The sequence below is a fragment of the Neodiprion virginianus genome, chromosome 2 (genome assembly GCF_021901495.1).
Source record: "Neodiprion virginianus isolate iyNeoVirg1 chromosome 2, iyNeoVirg1.1, whole genome shotgun sequence".
NCBI lineage: Eukaryota > Metazoa > Arthropoda > Insecta > Hymenoptera > Diprionidae > Neodiprion > Neodiprion virginianus.
In genome coordinates this window covers 30,680,063-30,697,258 of record NC_060878.1, presented here as the reverse complement: position 1 = coordinate 30,697,258, position 17,196 = coordinate 30,680,063, and the positions used below count along the sequence as shown (strand labels likewise).

General features: G+C 44.0%; 1 protein-coding gene across 3 annotated transcripts; it reads left to right on the top strand.

Annotated features, from left to right (window-relative positions):
- Nucleotides 1-1,557: 1,557 nt before the first annotated feature.
- Nucleotides 1,558-17,180, top strand: LOC124298796 (neither inactivation nor afterpotential protein C). Of its 3 annotated transcripts, XM_046751293.1 has the most exons (24): nt 1,558-1,645; nt 5,665-5,901; nt 6,020-6,201; nt 7,816-7,920; nt 9,604-9,992; nt 10,106-10,196; nt 10,290-10,385; nt 10,461-10,646; nt 10,726-10,914; nt 11,007-11,206; nt 11,300-11,643; nt 11,894-12,104; nt 12,351-12,492; nt 12,560-13,021; nt 13,116-13,405; nt 13,466-13,725; nt 13,801-13,875; nt 13,963-14,150; nt 14,238-14,458; nt 14,621-14,721; nt 14,977-15,191; nt 15,285-15,487; nt 15,606-15,690; nt 15,927-17,180. In XM_046751293.1, exons 2-24 carry the CDS (start codon nt 5,712-5,714, stop codon nt 16,272-16,274), a joined length of 4,773 nt encoding a protein of 1,590 aa, XP_046607249.1. In that variant the 5' UTR covers nt 1,558-1,645; nt 5,665-5,711; the 3' UTR covers nt 16,275-17,180. The 3 variants fall into 3 exon arrangements, with proteins under 3 accessions (XP_046607249.1, XP_046607250.1, XP_046607251.1); XM_046751294.1 differs by lacking the exons at nt 14,621-14,721; nt 15,606-15,690; nt 15,927-17,180 and having other exon boundaries at nt 15,285-15,425; XM_046751295.1 differs by lacking the exons at nt 14,621-14,721; nt 14,977-15,191; nt 15,285-15,487; nt 15,606-15,690; nt 15,927-17,180 and having other exon boundaries at nt 13,806-13,875; nt 14,238-14,428.
- The last annotated feature ends 16 nt before the right edge of the window (nt 17,181-17,196 follow it).

Genomic DNA, 17,196 nt, shown 5'->3' with positions numbered 1-17,196 from the left:
GGAACGTTGGAATACAACGTGCCTAAGCACGACGGTTTTCGGCCCGGGTAGGAAAACGTAAATTTGAAAGGATGATGAATGCCTCGTGGGAGGGAATACGAGAATATCGTAGACGGAGAGGGTAGAAGAAACTTTGGTATAAAACGATGACGCAGAAAAGTGGGAAGGAGGAAGAAGTGTGGATAAAAAACCGCGAGTATAAAGCTTCGAGCCTCATCCCTGTATCTTGTCGGTACCTTTGACGAAGCTTAGCTCGTCGCAAAAGAATCGCCTCCTTACCTGCAGCGTGGAGGTTAATGCGAATAGCGAGAGATGCGAGTTTACAGTAAAACACGTTAATTTATTGAGACTAATATTACCGAGACGGCAGGCACGTCAATGCAGACTCGACGGACGCGAGAAGTCCTTCGGCAAGCGAATCAAATAACTAGCTGCAAGATTAATTGGGCCTGTTTTTGCCCCGAGTGTCTTCTCGTTTACTTCGTGCGTCGGCCATGCAGGAAACTTCTCAACCTCCGGACATCGGGATTATAATTCAGTCCTGTTTCTGACGAAACGTCGAATATGAGTCGGTGCGTTTGCGTGCTAGAACATCAATCCGACTCTGCTCTTCCACTGCCGATGCAAGAAGTCCCTGGCAGGCCTTCCTACCGGGAGTCAAGACAGCCTTCGTCGCGCACGGTTCTAAGTAAGGAGACTCGGTACACCGAGGTAATTACCCAGGACTTCGTACGCATTTACAGGCACGTACGACTGTACATTTTTGCTTACTCTTGGATCGCTTTTAAGCCGATTACCCTCTCGGCAAACGAGGTCGTCCGTGCAGGGTAGGTTAGGCTATGGCCGAGCAAAGTCGGCTAATATACACCGCTTTCACACGCTTCGCTGCTTATTAATTTTTTATTTTTCGCGTTTTCCAGACGACCGTAGCGGAGTAGGAATTGACAAAAGATTGTTAAATTTCAAGCATGTATGCTTATTTCACGTCCAGAATTCACGTTGACTTTTTGTTATAATTTTCAAGTGATTGTAAACGAAATGAAGTCAGTTTCTGCAGTAGGTACTCAACACTCCGCACAGTATTTATAATTTAACAGTAAAAATATGAAGCAGTAGATCGAAACAATTATTGTCTGATTTCTCGTGCAAGATGGTCTGTTTCACTCATCGTGAGAAAATTAACAGTCTATAACCGGTGTCTCAAAAAAACGTTCGTATATTACGGCGTCGGTTATTGACGGCGACCAAAACAGGGACGAACAATAAAGAAATAGGTTCAGAAAAATGATTGGATAAACATTTGGCTAATGGCATTGAAAATTTATCAGATAATGGAAAATTAAAAGGATCTGTTGAAAGGTCTGCGAAATTGCGAGGGAATCCGCCGGCCTAGCTGCGCGGGGGAATGCAAAAGTCGAAAATGGTTAAATGTTTCAAGGGAAAGGAGCTTGGGAGAAAGAGAGTGAAATCAATGAGCTAACAGGCTTGTGAGTTAGCAGTTAGTTAATTAGGTCCGCCTTATTGGATCATGGAAGCCAAGCCGGCGTAGGGGACGCCGGGCGTCGGGGCGGCCGCATTGCGAGGGTGGACGCCGCGGACGCCGCGGGGCCTGCAACTGCCAGTCTGCCAGACGTCTTAATTAGAGGTGAGTTTCGTCCTCGGAAATTTAAGGGCACTTCGTCTTATACATACCGTACAACCTCCGTCTCTCTCCCATTTTTTCATCTCCGTTGCGAAATCCACCCGAGTCTGTGCATTTCCGTTTCATTTCTTTTTCAGATATTATACGTTTCGTTTTTATCATTGTGAAAGAAAAAAACTTTGTAGTAAACACCGCGGGATAGCTGAATGATGTTGAAAACGTGTGCGATGCTGTGCATGGCATGAAACGGAACAAAGGATAGGATGGGGTACAAAATTGTGAAAGACCAAAAAGTCGACGGGACGAAATCTCGAAAGTCAAACTACCGATAGTTGAAAATGTAGAAAGACCATAAATACGAGACGATGACTTGTAGAAAAATAAGAATTGAGAATGCAATCATGTATAAATAAATTAATATCGATTTTTTTGAGAATGGCCACGATTACGAAGAGCAAAATATTAAATTGCGAAAATACCAGAGTCAAGAAGACGACTTTTCAAATGTCAGACCCGTGCCTTTGTCAAAATTCTGCGAATTCGAATTTATCAATAATGACTGACCAGACTCGAAAAATCGGAATCCCTAAACCTGCTAAAGACAGAATGGCCAAAATGTCGAAAAGTTGGATGAATCAGAAACACATAATTATTCTTTGCAACGCCACACGTATCCGATGACCATTGTCTAGTGCCATCTAGCATAAGTCTGCACAACTATAACAACCTTGTTACGGCCCTTCGACTTTCCGGCCCTTCTACATTTTGCGGATCGTAATTTTGCTCCTTCTGAACTTTGATTGACGACAAGTAATATTTTCGGTTCTGCGTCTGTTCAAAGTATCAGCCGCTCTCAAATGTTAATTTGGGAACTTTTATTTGTCTGTATCTCAACATTCTGTGCTTTGTTCATTCGGAATACCGACTGTTCGGAAAATACTTTTTTGGATAAGAGAGCGTTCGGTTAAATGAACTTTTGGGAAAACAGTTATGCTACTGGGTGATTTATCGAAAATCCCAACTTCGGTACGCTGATAATTCGTTGTTTTAAAATTCGTATCTCGAAAATTTCGGCTTGTCGACCAGTCGACTTTTTGGTCTTTCGGGACTTTGACCCCCGCCCAAAGGTTATAGACTAATCCTGTCCAATGACCACGTTTTTCTTTGCAAATATGTGAAAAAAAAAACTTCTTTTTAAACTATATCGTCCTCGTGATCTCGGTTGTTAGTACAATAATTAACGGCGCCGTCACTCTTTTTCCCTCTCTCTTTGTTTTTCTTTGCGTCTCTTTGCGGCGTATTTCTCTCTCTGTTCGTGTCTCCCTAGAGAGGTATAAGGTACGAGATATCGCGTTCCTCGACGCGCGTCGCGAGGTGCCAGAACACGTGTTCCTGCTTGTTTTGCTCACCCATAGCCGACCAAGTTTGACGTATCGATGGTTCCCTGTATCGATCTGTGGCCAGCAGGAGTGAAGAAAAGGCTGAAAGAGGACGCGGGGAGGGAAGAAAGAGACCGGGAGGAACGGTGTCTGCGTTGCGGTGTACCGAGAAACTCAAAAAACTAAGACGTGCGAACTTCACAGAACGATCGTCCAAGTCGTCCGGAGATTCCCGGGACTGATTAAACTATATACTGTATAATGCATACCGCGGTAAACGGCCGCGTGCACTCCCTGCATCGCAATGAAAACATAATCAAATTACTTGTTTTTCATCGGACCACTCTCGGACGAGTAGAAAATATTTTATAAGAAATAATTATCACCGGGTATAAACTATTTTTACGCCAACTAATTGTTTACTCGTCGATATATAGGTATATACGTTATACATTTTTCTCTACCTTGGTCGGTTTTTCAATAATTTTTACTTCATCCGTCTCGTCAAATATCGCAGAGCTAAAATTTTGGCGTGTTGAAAAAATGTCCAGTTCAAGGAAAAGTATTCTCCGTCTGTTGTTAATTTTCAGCTGAAAAAAACGATTACAGAATGAGAATCGTACTCTGTATTTTAATGTTTTGAAATAATTTTCGAAGCTTCTCAGAAGTTTTTCGATAACAGATTGATTTCCGCATCGGTTATGAGATAACAAGTAAGGATCATCCTTAAAGTGTCGATGTGGGTACCTCTGCATAATCGCACGAAACTAAAAAAGATCAGGATTCAGAATGAATATAGATGAGGGATCGGACGCGATTCCGGTGAAGAGGTACGAGGACAGGTTTCGAGGTGAAAAATTCATTGAGGCGTTAAATTCCTCGGATGTAACCGCGAACTCGGTAAAACAGTTCGAAGGCGAATCATCAGCCAATTCATTTATTCCCCGGGTTCGCGACTTATTGGCATAATCCGTCGATTTATTCGCAACCCGTGTCGCGTGTAATGCGACTTTTTGCAAGATGTAATCGAACCAAGCGACAGACCCGTCACCGCCAACAACCCCCCTCGTCGCTCCCTCGTCACCGAGACCACAGCAGCTCCTCCTCCTCGTCCACCTTCTCTGAACCCCGCGCAGGATAGCAGAAAATTCAAACTTCGTCGCTCCGCATATCTGCGCGCGAGGCAAAGACACGTTTCTTCGAAAAAGAACAAATGTCGGTGCGCGAATGATTTTTCAACACCGCGTCTGTGAGTCATTTCTAACATAGATTTTCACCAGTTACCTATTCGGTGACTTGATTTATCCGAACGATTAATCTCGGTGTCTCAAATCCGAATTTCGAATTGCAGGTCACAAAGAAAGAATATTTTTCAATAATATTACAAATATGACTGCACGATTTTTCTGTACATTTCTATATTTTGATCTTTCGCGTCGAAAACGTTGCTCGATTAATTCATGCATCGAAAAGTCGAGCTGAATAATTGCCGAATTGTGAATTTTTACGGTTATAACGTATAACGGTCTCGGCTGTTTATTCGAAATATAAAATTGCCTTGATTAGAACTGTGTAATCAACGAAACGGAGAGCAAAATGCACGTAAGGCCGATCGCGCATGAGCAAAGGGAGAACGGTGATGTTTGAAATTTTAACGCGATCCAATTAGGGAATTATGTGAATGCTGGGGGCATGTTTAACGAGAAGCGCGATAAATGCTGAGACGAGTCGCACGAAGCGGTGAACAGATTTTCGGTCAATATCTAATTGCAAGTAAGCAAGTGGGTGAGCTTGCAGGGTGTTGCGCATGTCGACTTTGCAAATCGAAATTCCCTGTACCTTGTGTTTCCCTTTCTCTGTTGTTCATTTTCCCTCGTACTTCTCTGACTCTAGTTTGCCTTGCGTAACGAGAACTAGCTACTAAACGGATCTAGGGAGTGACTTACGAGGCCTCACAAGGGCTCATAACCGTATGGCATCGGCGCTGTCTCGACGGGATCTGATTCGGGATGAAAAATGACGAGAGCTCGGGGGGGATTTGTCGTTTCGACTCTTGTCGATGGCGTCCCAGGCGACCGACTAGTGACTAATTAGTTATTAAGTGTCTGCGTAATATCGGGGTGAAATCGGAAATAATTAACACTCGCTTTGAGAGCCGCGGTGCTTCTTCCTGCGCGATGCTTATAATGCTTTGAGGGACAATTCTGCCGACGCGCGACGCGAGGGTCACGTCGTTCAAGTATTCCCGGAGCTGTTCCTCCTGCTACTGGAGCGTGTGTAATTTTCTTCGGTAACTCCGACATCGGGCAGACCCCCGCTAAGAATAAAGAAATACGCGGTACACACGGACGTATAATATATACACACTGGGTATCTCATTCCACTCAACATTTCCCCGTAAGCCAATTATTTTCGTCGATAAATCCGCAACTGATACTGACAGCAGAATACGTGTTTCTACCTCTGGGCTGTGATGCACTATTTTCAGAGGGAGAAAATGATCGGCTGAACTGAAGCTCGAATCCCAACACACAATGTAACATCAGCACCTTTGAGTATTGTTCGAGGATAATCGACAATGCGACTAATTTATCCATATACGTGACGTTAGAAAGTTGTTAAACAAAAATTTTCTTCTTTCAGATACATTTTTGCCTGATCATAGTTCTACAAAAATCGGTAAGAACATTATGGAGGACTATGAGAGGGGCGGAGGGTGGGGAGGAGGCCGCGAGGATCACAGGGACGCAGGAGGAGGAGGCGGAGGGACTCTTCAACGACTGGATAGTATCCAGGATCCGGGGAAGCGATACACCCTGAAGGACCGGATCGGGTCCGGAGTCTGCGGTGACGTCTTTGAAGCGACGGATTTACAGGCAGGTCCGTTTTAATGTTAAGATCAAGTGAGGTAACAATAGGGGGCGGAATTTTCCGCGACGAACAATGAGCCCGTGGATTTAGAGGGTATACAGTGATTGACTCGGTTCGTTTCACGCAGGAAACAAAAAGGTCGCTATCAAAGTCCAGAAGCTGACCCAGGACACGCAGGCTCTGATAGTCGAGGAGTACAGAGTGCTTCGCGACTTCGCCGGACACCCAAACCTACCCGAATTTTATGGAATATACCGGAGGAGGTCTGGTAAGAAAACGGAACCCGATCAAGTGTGGTTCGTGATGGAGGTAAGCGTTCGTCTTCGTCTTCGGCGTTTCTTTCGTTGGAGGTGCTGAACTCTGATAACTTGCGTTTCGAAAGTTCTCGATAATGACGATAACTATCTTCAATGGATTAAGTACCTACCCACCGTCAGATGATTGTGCCTCGCGACTATATCTTCAGCGTATGTAGTATATTGTGTTATACCGACCTTCCTGCCTACGTGCACCGTGAAACTTTCTTGGTAATTTACGATTCACGGCCTCATTAAACGATCATTAAACTTCTTCGGACACGCAGGTACAAAACTCTGCCGTGTGACATGGAAAATTTACGAGGAGACCTCCTGTGAGACAAATATTATTTCACTTAGAACTCCGGCTACCAGCAATCTGCAATCTTATATCTCTGTAACTTGCGGAGTGACTTCAAACGCGAGGGCTTTATTAGTATGGACACTATTAACAACGGTTTACAGCTTTGTTTCTCAACGGAATTGTAGGCATTCCGCCCTGACGTTCGTCAGACGAAACTCAAGCCTCCTGTAAAAATGTCCAGGAAACGATTCAGAGCAAAAGAAAGTGAGGGTGCACCGAAAACTTTGCTGCAATTTAACCGCGAACTTCATAATTCACAATTTTCTCACGTCGTCAACATATGTAGAATATATGAAAAATATACCGTAAATTTTGAATCTTGGTGAAATAAGTGGGGGGAAAGAAGATCGTTTCTTTGTTCTTCCTCCATCTTACTCAACGATTTACAACCCTTTGAAAGTTCAGATATTCCCAACGTTCGCAATCGGTGGTTTAAATCGAGTACGTCGTTACTTTCGGCCTCGTAATTAATTACATTGGAGGACGACGGAGCCGTTAAACGATCGTAGTACGTCGATGGTTGGGAACATCGAAGGGCAGGCACCGCGTGCGAGCGTAACAAACTCGCATCAGCTTAAACGCACTCCGTGCGTACTCATCGTCAGTCCGGTAAAGGCTGCAAGGCCGCTACGCCATAAAATCGCTTGATATGAAACATTGCTAGCTGTAAATCTTTGCCACATTGTCGTTAACTGCGCGATGCGCCTGGACCCCGGTGCCTGGCAGAACTTCTCTTCCAAGGTAAAATTGCGATAGTAGCTCTTCGTCGTCGGGTGGAAATATTTCTGATTCGGTTAAAAAATTAACCACCGTGAAATACGAACCCAGATGCAGAATGTATATCCTGATGCGAGTCTCGAAAAATCGTTTTAGCGCAGCTTTAATGTTACCCGAACAAAACGGATCTGATGTACGGTGTTACCGGAGTCTGACAATGAGCGAAGAAGGGAAAATAATTCAGCCGGGAAACCACAGAACTAAGTTGAAGCTTGATTGCAGAAAAATTGACAAAGACCCGACCACAATTCAATTTTAAATCAAATCTTGAGCTAGCTCTGGACAAGTGCACAAGCGCGCAATCAACTGCAGCGAATCTAGATTACTTCCTCGATTACTCTGGCATTTCTGTATTATTCTCATCGTCGGTATTATTAAAGTGTGACGTTGTTTCTTTGTTATTAAGATTCAAAACACGGTGAGAAAATGAGCTATGACGGATAAAGAACTCGTCCTTTATACTATTGAGAATTGAAATGATTACAGTTCTGCGAGGGTGGATCCGTGATGGACTTGGTCAGAGGGTTGGCAGCCTCGGACAAAAAACTTAAGGAGGAACACATCGGTTATATCTTGAAGGAAGTCGTTAAGGTGAGAAATTATTATTCTCGTACCTTGTCTTCTTGTTTTTTAGCGAATTTAAAATTCCCAAACATTCCTGTTCACGCGGCATTGATTTCATTCGCTGCAGGATAAAATTACAGGGTGCATCACTTTCGTATTTTTCTCTCAGCTCCTTTTTTCTCGCTTTCTGTTCTTCTGCTGATTTACACACTCTGCGAGGATATACTTATACATATAGTGAGACATCAGACAATGCGGATCAGGAATGGTGTGCAAAGCGCTGACCGCTTCCTCCTAAAATTGGCGCCGTCGGTTTTTGGTTCGTGTTGCATTATTCGGCGGTTTCTCAACCGGCGAACACTTCGGCCGCAATTATAATGCCGCACCGGTGAGATATAATTACCAGCTGTAATGTGCCCATTACGATATAATTATCCATTCATAATATACATGTGCCAAGCCGCAGCTAACCTGTCCACGATTCGTGGAACACGCTTCGTCGACAGAGATGAAAAAAAATCAGAGAGAAGAAAAATATAACCAAATAAAAAGAATTCAAATTAGATTGCTAATAAAGCAAAACGAAAAATCTTCGCGTCGCACGTGTAAGAAGACGAAACGTATCTTTCTTCGCGTCGAAGAAATCGACCATTACGCGCGAATAACATGCGGAAGCTGTAAATATCGAACATGACAAGTATATATAGACAAAAGGAACATTGACAGGCGACGAACTGTAAACTGACACATCGAATTTAGAGCTATCTGTCAATGGAGTGACCTTCAAGTGAATTGATCCAATCCTGTTCGGTGCATTCGGTACTCACGTCACAAAATGAAAACTCCAATTCTTTCATGTTTTATGCACAGTTTTTGTTGCTCCCACGCCAGGGTTTGCTTTTGCATCCTCAATTCAAAGTGTAAGTGCTTCTTCAGGCTTCGGAATGGGTACCACAAGAGGTGTGAAAATAGATGAAGCAGCAATTTAAGCCGGGCAAAAATCTTCCAACTTGAACAGATCTTAGCCGGTTTGGTGGTGGAATTTTCATTGAGTGATGGACGGTTTATTGGGTCTCATGCCATTCGGAGATCCTGCGAGACCCAGCAGAGTACGTGTTTCTCTGGGCCGGTAGCAATTCGTCTCTACGGTCACTCTTGCGGTAAATCAGACCACGCTGACGTTTAATGCCAGCAAATTACACGGAAAATAAATTCCCGCTCTGGAGCTACAGTGCGAGGCGAACTGCAGTAACCACCCCAACCCTTTCCCTCTCCTCCTCCCATCGTCTCTCGCTCCGTCTCTGACGTGTTCTTTCTTCCTCTTTGGCTCTCCCGCTTCGGCAGGGGGAGGCAGTCAACCTGATGAGCCAGGAATTAATGATTTCATGCGCATGCCAAGACTCCGAGCCCGTAACACTCGTTTGCTTGTTAATCGTTAAGCGACCGCAAACTTTAGATCGTTCAATTAGCAGTAAATTCAACCACTTCTTTTACCCTTTTATTCAAACAGACGCTGCGGATGGCCCAGCGGCCTAACGCATCGCTACGTACAATGCATAGGTATGGAAAATGCTGACGCGATTGTTGTCCTCTTTTTACAACGTATCGCTGCTGATCCATTCATCGATTCTGAAATGCTGAAAAAAATATGCTCCAAGATCTGATAAATATCAATGACCGCGTTTTATTTTTCATTTCATTTCCACCCAGGCATTGCTGCATCTTCACGAGAACAATGTGGTGCATCGAGACGTCCGCGGAAATAACATACTCCTCACAAAAAATGGGGAGGTCAAATTGGTGGACTTTGGATTGTCTCGCATGATAAAAGGAGAGTTGGGTAAGAGGAAGACCTGTATAGGATCACCCTGCTGGATGGCACCGGAAGTGGTCACCAGCAAAGACACACCGGAAACGGGGTACGGAAGCAGAGTAGACGTCTGGGCTATAGGAATAACCGCCATTGAATTAGCCGATGGCAAACCACCGTTTCAAGACATGCATCCTAGTAGAGCACTCTTCCAAATCATAAGAAACCCACCGCCCAATCTCTACAGACCGGCTAACTGGACACAGAATTTCAACGATTTCATCGCAGAGTAAGTAACACGATTGCAAACAAGAATTTTCTAGTGATGACGACATTTTGATTTTGAGCTCGACCTATTGTGAGATCAAATTGTGTTTGAGTTTGATATTCGGTTTTGGATAGGTGCCTAGAGAAGAATCCAGACAATAGACCATTCATGGCAGAGATAATGGAGCACCCCTTCTTATCAGAACTGCCGGAGAATGACTATCCGGTAAGCAGAGATGCACTATATGACAATAACTGCACAAAATAGAAATAATGGCCACTTCATTTATGCAAACGTTGATAAAACCCTCACCTTCAGCTCGCCCAGGACTTGAAAGCCTTGGCCATGGACTTCAGTGGAAAGGGACGACTTGACAGAAGACCGGAAGTTATCGTTCGCACAGGACACCTTAAGGTACCGTTTCCCCATCAGGTTGTAATCTGAATAAAAATTGCTGAACCTTACTTCTCTACGTGACCGTACTTGCAGACTCATCAGACGGGACCTCTTGAGAAAATGTTGGTTGAAGATTTGGCAGCTCTGGAACACCTTTCGGAGGATGCAATCCTTGACGAGTTACAGGAGAGACTGAAGCTAGGATACTTCCAGTCCTTTGTTGGCGATGTCTTGCTAATTTTGAACCCAAATGAGGAACAGGATATCTACGGAGCTCACGTAAGTGCCAGTTTTCGTAGAATGAATTCCGAATACCAAGTTTCACACAGAGTTCCAAATCTTTCGATTTTACTTCCAGTTCCACACAAAGTATCAGTGCAAATCTAGATCGGACAATGCGCCTCATATATACGCGGTAGGAGATAGCGCTTACCAAGACGTCCTGCACAACGAAGAGGGTCAGCACATAATATTCGCAGGAGAAAGTTACTCAGGAAAGACGCGAAACATGATGCATGTAGTGAGACATTTGATGTACTTGGGAAAGGTGCGCAAAGCGAAAAGTTTCGTATTTATATGGTGGTAGCACATTTGTTCCTCTCGAGAAAATTTTGCTTATTCATTGCTGTTTCGCAAAAGGGTATGCAAGACGCGGGAGTCAGGGTCTTCAAGGCTATCGAAGTAATCCACGCCATGAGCAACGCCGCGACACCATTGAACCCGAATTCAACTAGGTGCGTTCTCCAAATCCAAACGACCTTCGGTACCACCGGAAAGGCATCGGGCGCCATTTTTATGTTGTACCAATTGGAGAAATGGCGCATATCAACGCGCGATAGGTGAGTTGGGAAAATTGATCGTACCCACCCGTTAAATTGATTGCAGCTGATTCATTCTTTACAAAGTCTTTTTTTTTCATCTTTTTGCTTCAGAAATCAATCGAACTTCCACATTTTTTACTACTTCTACGACGGTCTCGACACTGCGGGTCAATTGCGCCAGTATTCATTGACCCCTGGACGGAGATACAGATATTTGAGAATCAGTGACAAGACTAGCGGCAACAAAAAGAGATCGTTCAAAGTGAGAAACGACCCCCATGGAAATTCCAGAAAGTTTCAAGACTTTAAAGAGGCCTTGAAAAGTTTGGAAATGGAAGCGGAATCAGAAACGATTTGGAAAACTCTGGCGGCGATTTTAATCCTCGGTGAGGTAAAATTTGCCGAAGGGAACAACTCCGACGCTGAAATCGAGAACAGTGACGTAGCAAGCAAAGGTGTAGCATTGTTCATCACTTCAAGTACTGATGTTTATGTTCAATGTGGTTGAAACTGGCAGCGAGCGCTAGCAGCCAAGAGGCTCCGGGCCAGCGCCGAAACACGCCTCGAGCACCCCGTGCGTACATTAGATCGGTCGGGTCAGTGCCGGTTTTAGCACAACTGACGCCCCGAGCCAAGATTATGGTGCTGGTTTCATCCACATTTATGTTCGAACCACTTTCTGAACCCGCTTTTTTCACATTCAAGCTGCTGAGTTGCTGGGGGTGGATGTGAAAAAATTCTCCTGGTCACTGACTAACTATTGCCTGATCAAAAAGGGGTCAGCAGTAAGAAGAAGGCATACTGTCGAGGAAGCCAAAGAAGCCAGAGATGTGCTTGCGAATACGATCTATCAAAGACTAGTTGACTGGACCGTCAATAACATTAACTACAAGCTCTCCGTAACCCGAACTTTGTTGTGAGAAGCTTTTTATTAGGACATATTTCAATATAATTAGACAGCATGATGGGGTCGAAAATTAGTACTTTTAGAAGAGGACTGCAAAAATTCACGATTAATTTATTAAAAAGAAGTATTCTTTTTTCCGTGGATCGTTTGTATAACGAATTACACATTAAAAATACACTTCAACTGGTCTGTAGAAACGATGATTTTAATACATCCATAAAAATACAATTTCAACCTAAAGACTGTTGTTTTCAGTGGCGACAAGTACTGTATCAATGTCCTAGACCTGTTTGGATTTGAATGCTTTGCGGTAAACAGAATCGAGCAACTTTTCGTGAACACAATGAACGAGCAGCTGCAGTGTCATTATAACCAGAGAGTATTCGTGTGGGAAATGGTAAGCACGCAGTTCTCCTTTTTTAAATCATTTGCCATTTACTAAACTCTCTATCCGTAACTTTCAGCAAGAACAACAAGAAGAAGAAATCCCTGTACAGCAGCTTCATTTCTACGACAACCGCGAGGCCGTTGAACAGTTAATGGGAAAGACTAGCGGACTATTTCGCATAATAGAGGACGCTTCGCGACAGCTTCAGGACGCTCAGTATATTTGTGAGACCCTGAAAACGTCCGCGCAAGGAGTACACGTAAAGGGTCTCAGCAACCACGAGTTCAGCATCGCCCACTACACGGGTAAACTCGTCTACGACGCCAGCGAGATATCGGAAAAGAACCGGGACTTTGTACCCCCCGAGATGATCGAAACTATGAGGCTCTCGAGTGTGGAAGCGGTCGTTCAGATGTTCACCAACCAGTTGACACGTTCCGGTAACCTGACAATGATTGTCCAGCAGCCTAAGCCACCGGAAAAAACTACGAAGGGAAAATGGAGTGCAATTTTACTGCAGGAAAACACCAAAACAAGGGTACTTTACTCTTTGTACTGGTATATTTGTCCGTAGATTAGGATGCGGTACTGCGAAGTTGGCAATGGGCCAATATTTTCCTTTACTATCGTAGAAATTCAACACTGCATCGAGAGGGCAGTTTTCTCAGACCCGGAAGATGCGCACTTGCTCTGCCACCTTCCGGTCTGCCAGTCTTGAGATATTGAAAACCTTGTCCGTCGGCGGAGGAAGCGGAGGTACGCATTTCGTAAGGTGTCTCCGCTCGGACCTCGAAGGAGTACCCCGGGGATTTTACAGGGAAGTTGTCAGACAACAGATACGGGCTCTAGCTGTCCTTGACACCGCGAAAGCGAGACAACGCGGTTACCCGCACAGAATACCCTTCCAAGAGTTCCTCAGGAGGTATGACATCAAGTGAACATGGTTGTTTCCGGATAACACTGAGCTCTCTTTGATTACCAGGTACAAGTTCCTCGCCTTTGACTTCGACGAGAACGTTGAATTGACAAAGGACAATTGTAGACTGCTTTTGGTGCGACTGAAAATGGAGGGTTGGGTCATCGGGAAGACGAAAGTTTTCCTCAAATACTACAATGAGGAGTATTTGTCGAGATTATACGAGACCCAGGTGAAAAAGATCATCAAGGTGCAGTGCATGATGAGGGCTTTCCTCGCGCGTAAGAGCATGGCTTCGAAAATTGTCAATATTAAGAAAACTGTTGGTAAGTCATATGCGTGATGTGAAACTCTTGACATTTTCACGAAAAACGACAGAGAATTAACGGAAATTGTTTCAGTGAAGCAAGCCTCGATAACAGCGAAGGAGAACAAGGAGATGTCGCAGGAGGATGCAGCTGTGATGATACAAAAAGGTAAATTCTGAGTTTCCATGAAAAATGGGGACAAGTTCTCAATGAGTTTAACGATTATTTGATCATACCCTGTAACCGTTCGTGCAGCGTACAGGGGTCACTCGGTGAGGAAGCACCCCCTTCCGAAGGGGAACCTGAAGTCAGATCATTGGGATCAGGAGACGAAGAACTTCATGATGTTCTACAGCAGCAAGTGGAGGTCGAAGAGCATGTTCCAAGTCCTCCTACACTACCGTGCAGCCCGGTATCAAGACCTCGTGCATTTTTCACAGCAAGTAATGTCACTCTTTTACATTGATTAGAATTTATGAGAGGAAGAGCAGTGAAGAACTTGGATATTAAATTTCCGCTCTTGATGCTAGGTCCACCTGTTCAATCAATCGATGATAGCCAAACTTCAGACAACGAGTGAGCGCGTACCCCTAGAAAGGATTAACCCCGGAGTCAAAGCATCGCTGTACCTTGGCGAGCGGCGTCTTACCGTGAACAAGCTGCCCTTCGACATGAACCAAGAGCTTCCCTACTTCGACAGCAGCTACATGAGCGATCCAACGACATCGTCCCGGATAAACAAGCCTCGAGGGTAAACGACGTTACTTGATATTACAGAGCTGAGACCTATCTCTAGATATCCCAACACTTCCGCAAGATGAAATCTTTCTCTCTCTGTCATTTTCTATTTTGTATTTTGAGAAAAGGTAAGTTTTGGGAGATTTTTTCACCCAACTAAACGTGCGTTCTACAGATCCATGTCGACGCTCGCATCTGAGGACGAACACGAGCCGTGGGACGCTCCTTTACGACGACAAACTGTACCCTGGGGGACTAACACCGTCCATACTAGAGGTGCCTATATCAATTTCACCATTCAACGAAGCACAATTACCATTCCGTCATTCATTCGGCGCACATATACAATTCGCGTTAGCACCTCCCGATTTGATTACGTTTTTCGTAAAGTAACGTATTATTATATTATAGCGTAGACAGGAAAATGCGGGAAAATCATCGTCATCATCCACTTTCAACTGATCAAGAACAGCAGCTGCGTTGGCAGCGCCATTCCTCTCGGACAAATGTTATCGATATCTTTAATTACAGACGTCGAAGTTCAAACGACCAACTCACCGCACCGAGTGGTTCCCGCGCCAATGACCGGGGGTCAAAGTTTGATCAACACTCCGTTTTCCAGAGATCCGAATATCCCCGTGAAGTGTCCTCCGGCCGAGGTTCAACCAGCAAAACCAACTCGAGGCTATCCAGGGCCCAGCAGCGCTCCTAACCCTACAAGGGCTAGAGTAAATAATGCAGATTTAGTGAGTTTTCATTTTAATGTTACGTTTGTTCTTGACAGGCGTAAAAATAAGCTTAGGAAACGACGGCTTTCATACTTCTTTTTGTGCACTTAGAATCAAGGGTACAGCGGTGGAAATGACGGCACAGGGTCAATCCGTTCTAGAAAAAAGATACCTCCTCCCCCAATACCCCAAAATCAGAAACCTTTGAATAATAATTACGGTTCGGAGATGAGATCAGGAAATTTGGATAGTGGCTACAACAACGAATGGGAGTTCGAAGACAGAATGAACAGAAATACAGTTAGCACTAATCGGTAAGTGAATAGAAATTACAAATTGGAGGCAGCTTCGTTGACGATTACGTAGGAATCGAAACAAAAATTCGACATTTCAAATCAGAACTGGAAAATAATTCCAACGCATTTATTACAGAGTAAACCCAATCCACGAAATGCAAATGATGGCGCGAAAAAATAACAATAACTACACAGACGACGAACCACCGTTCAATTTTCAGGTAAACCGATCTACATTATACACTTTTTAGTTCCGGGGGCTTTGCGAGTTCAACAAAATTGTAGCTTTGAATTAATTCTATGGACGGCACCAAATTCGAATTAACAATTCCTCAGCTTTTGATCGGATTCCATTGTTTCCCGCTACTTTCTCGGGCTTTCCGATTTGCCGGGAAAGTGAGTAACACGATATGTTATACTTGAATCCGCGGAATTAATTGTATGCTTAAATGAACAGGGGATGTTAAGAAAGACGCAACACCATAGAGCATCAATGAAACGTTCTCAAATATACAACAGTCATACACCATCGCCGCCTCCGTACATGGGGCATAATTCCTCGACTCGCGACGACTCGTACGGTAACGGTAACGTCGTCTACAGGAGTAGCGGGATGAGCTTTAGTCACACTAGACGCGAATCTCCGGAATGGAGTCCGAACGAGATGGTTCGGATGTCCGAAAAGTACGGGCGAGAGGACGGCTGGGACAGAGATGAAAGAGAGAATGTTCTGGACGCCAGCGAGAGTATTACAACGGAAATAGCGCCTGGTATCATAGTCGAAGGCTACGTGGCCGATTTATAAACAATTTTTATTTTCTATCAATTTTTTATCTTACGTTCGATCCACCTTTTGTCATCGTTTCGCGACCGTGAACAACGCAACAACGGAACTTACGTAAATCCATGTGTATGTCATCGTAAACTTTATCGATAAACAAAAGAAAATAGACATATAGAAAGCAATATATTTACGACGGTTGTTCGGGAATTGCACCTCGAAGAAGTGAACAAGATAAGCATAGCATAAGATAGCGGAATGGAATATGTATTCAAAAATAACAAAATGGAGCGGGTCGGGTACAAAAATGCGAAAGACCAAAAGTCGACGGGACGAAATCTCGAAAGTCAAACTACCGTCGGTTAAAAACGTAGAAGGACCATAAAGATGAAAAGATGACTTGAAGAAAAATAAAAATGTATAAACAAATTTATACAGACATTTTTTTATTCGTTTTTTTTATTTTGAGAATGGCTACGATGACGAAGGGCACAATATTGAATTGCAAAAATACCGAAGTTTAAAATTAAAAATGTTGACTTTTCAAACGTCAAACTCGAATCAAAATTCATCAATAACGACTATCCAAAGACTCGAAAGGTCGAAATCCCGAAAGCCGCTAAAGACGGAATGGCCAAAGTGCCGAATAGTTGGATGAGTCAGAGACCCATATAATTCTTTGCAACGCCACGTATCCGATGCCCTGTGTTGGCCTTTCGACTTTCTGGCCCTTCTGCATTTTGCGGATCGTAATTTTATACTTTCTGAACTTTGATCGGCAAAAAACAATTATACCGGTTTTGCGGCCGTTCGAAATATTAACCGCTCTCGTTCATTCGGAATGTCGACTGTTCTGAAAATACTTTGTCGGATAAAAGAGCATTCGGTTAAACGAACTTTCGGGAAAACACTAATTCAACTGGGTGATTTATCGGATATACCAATT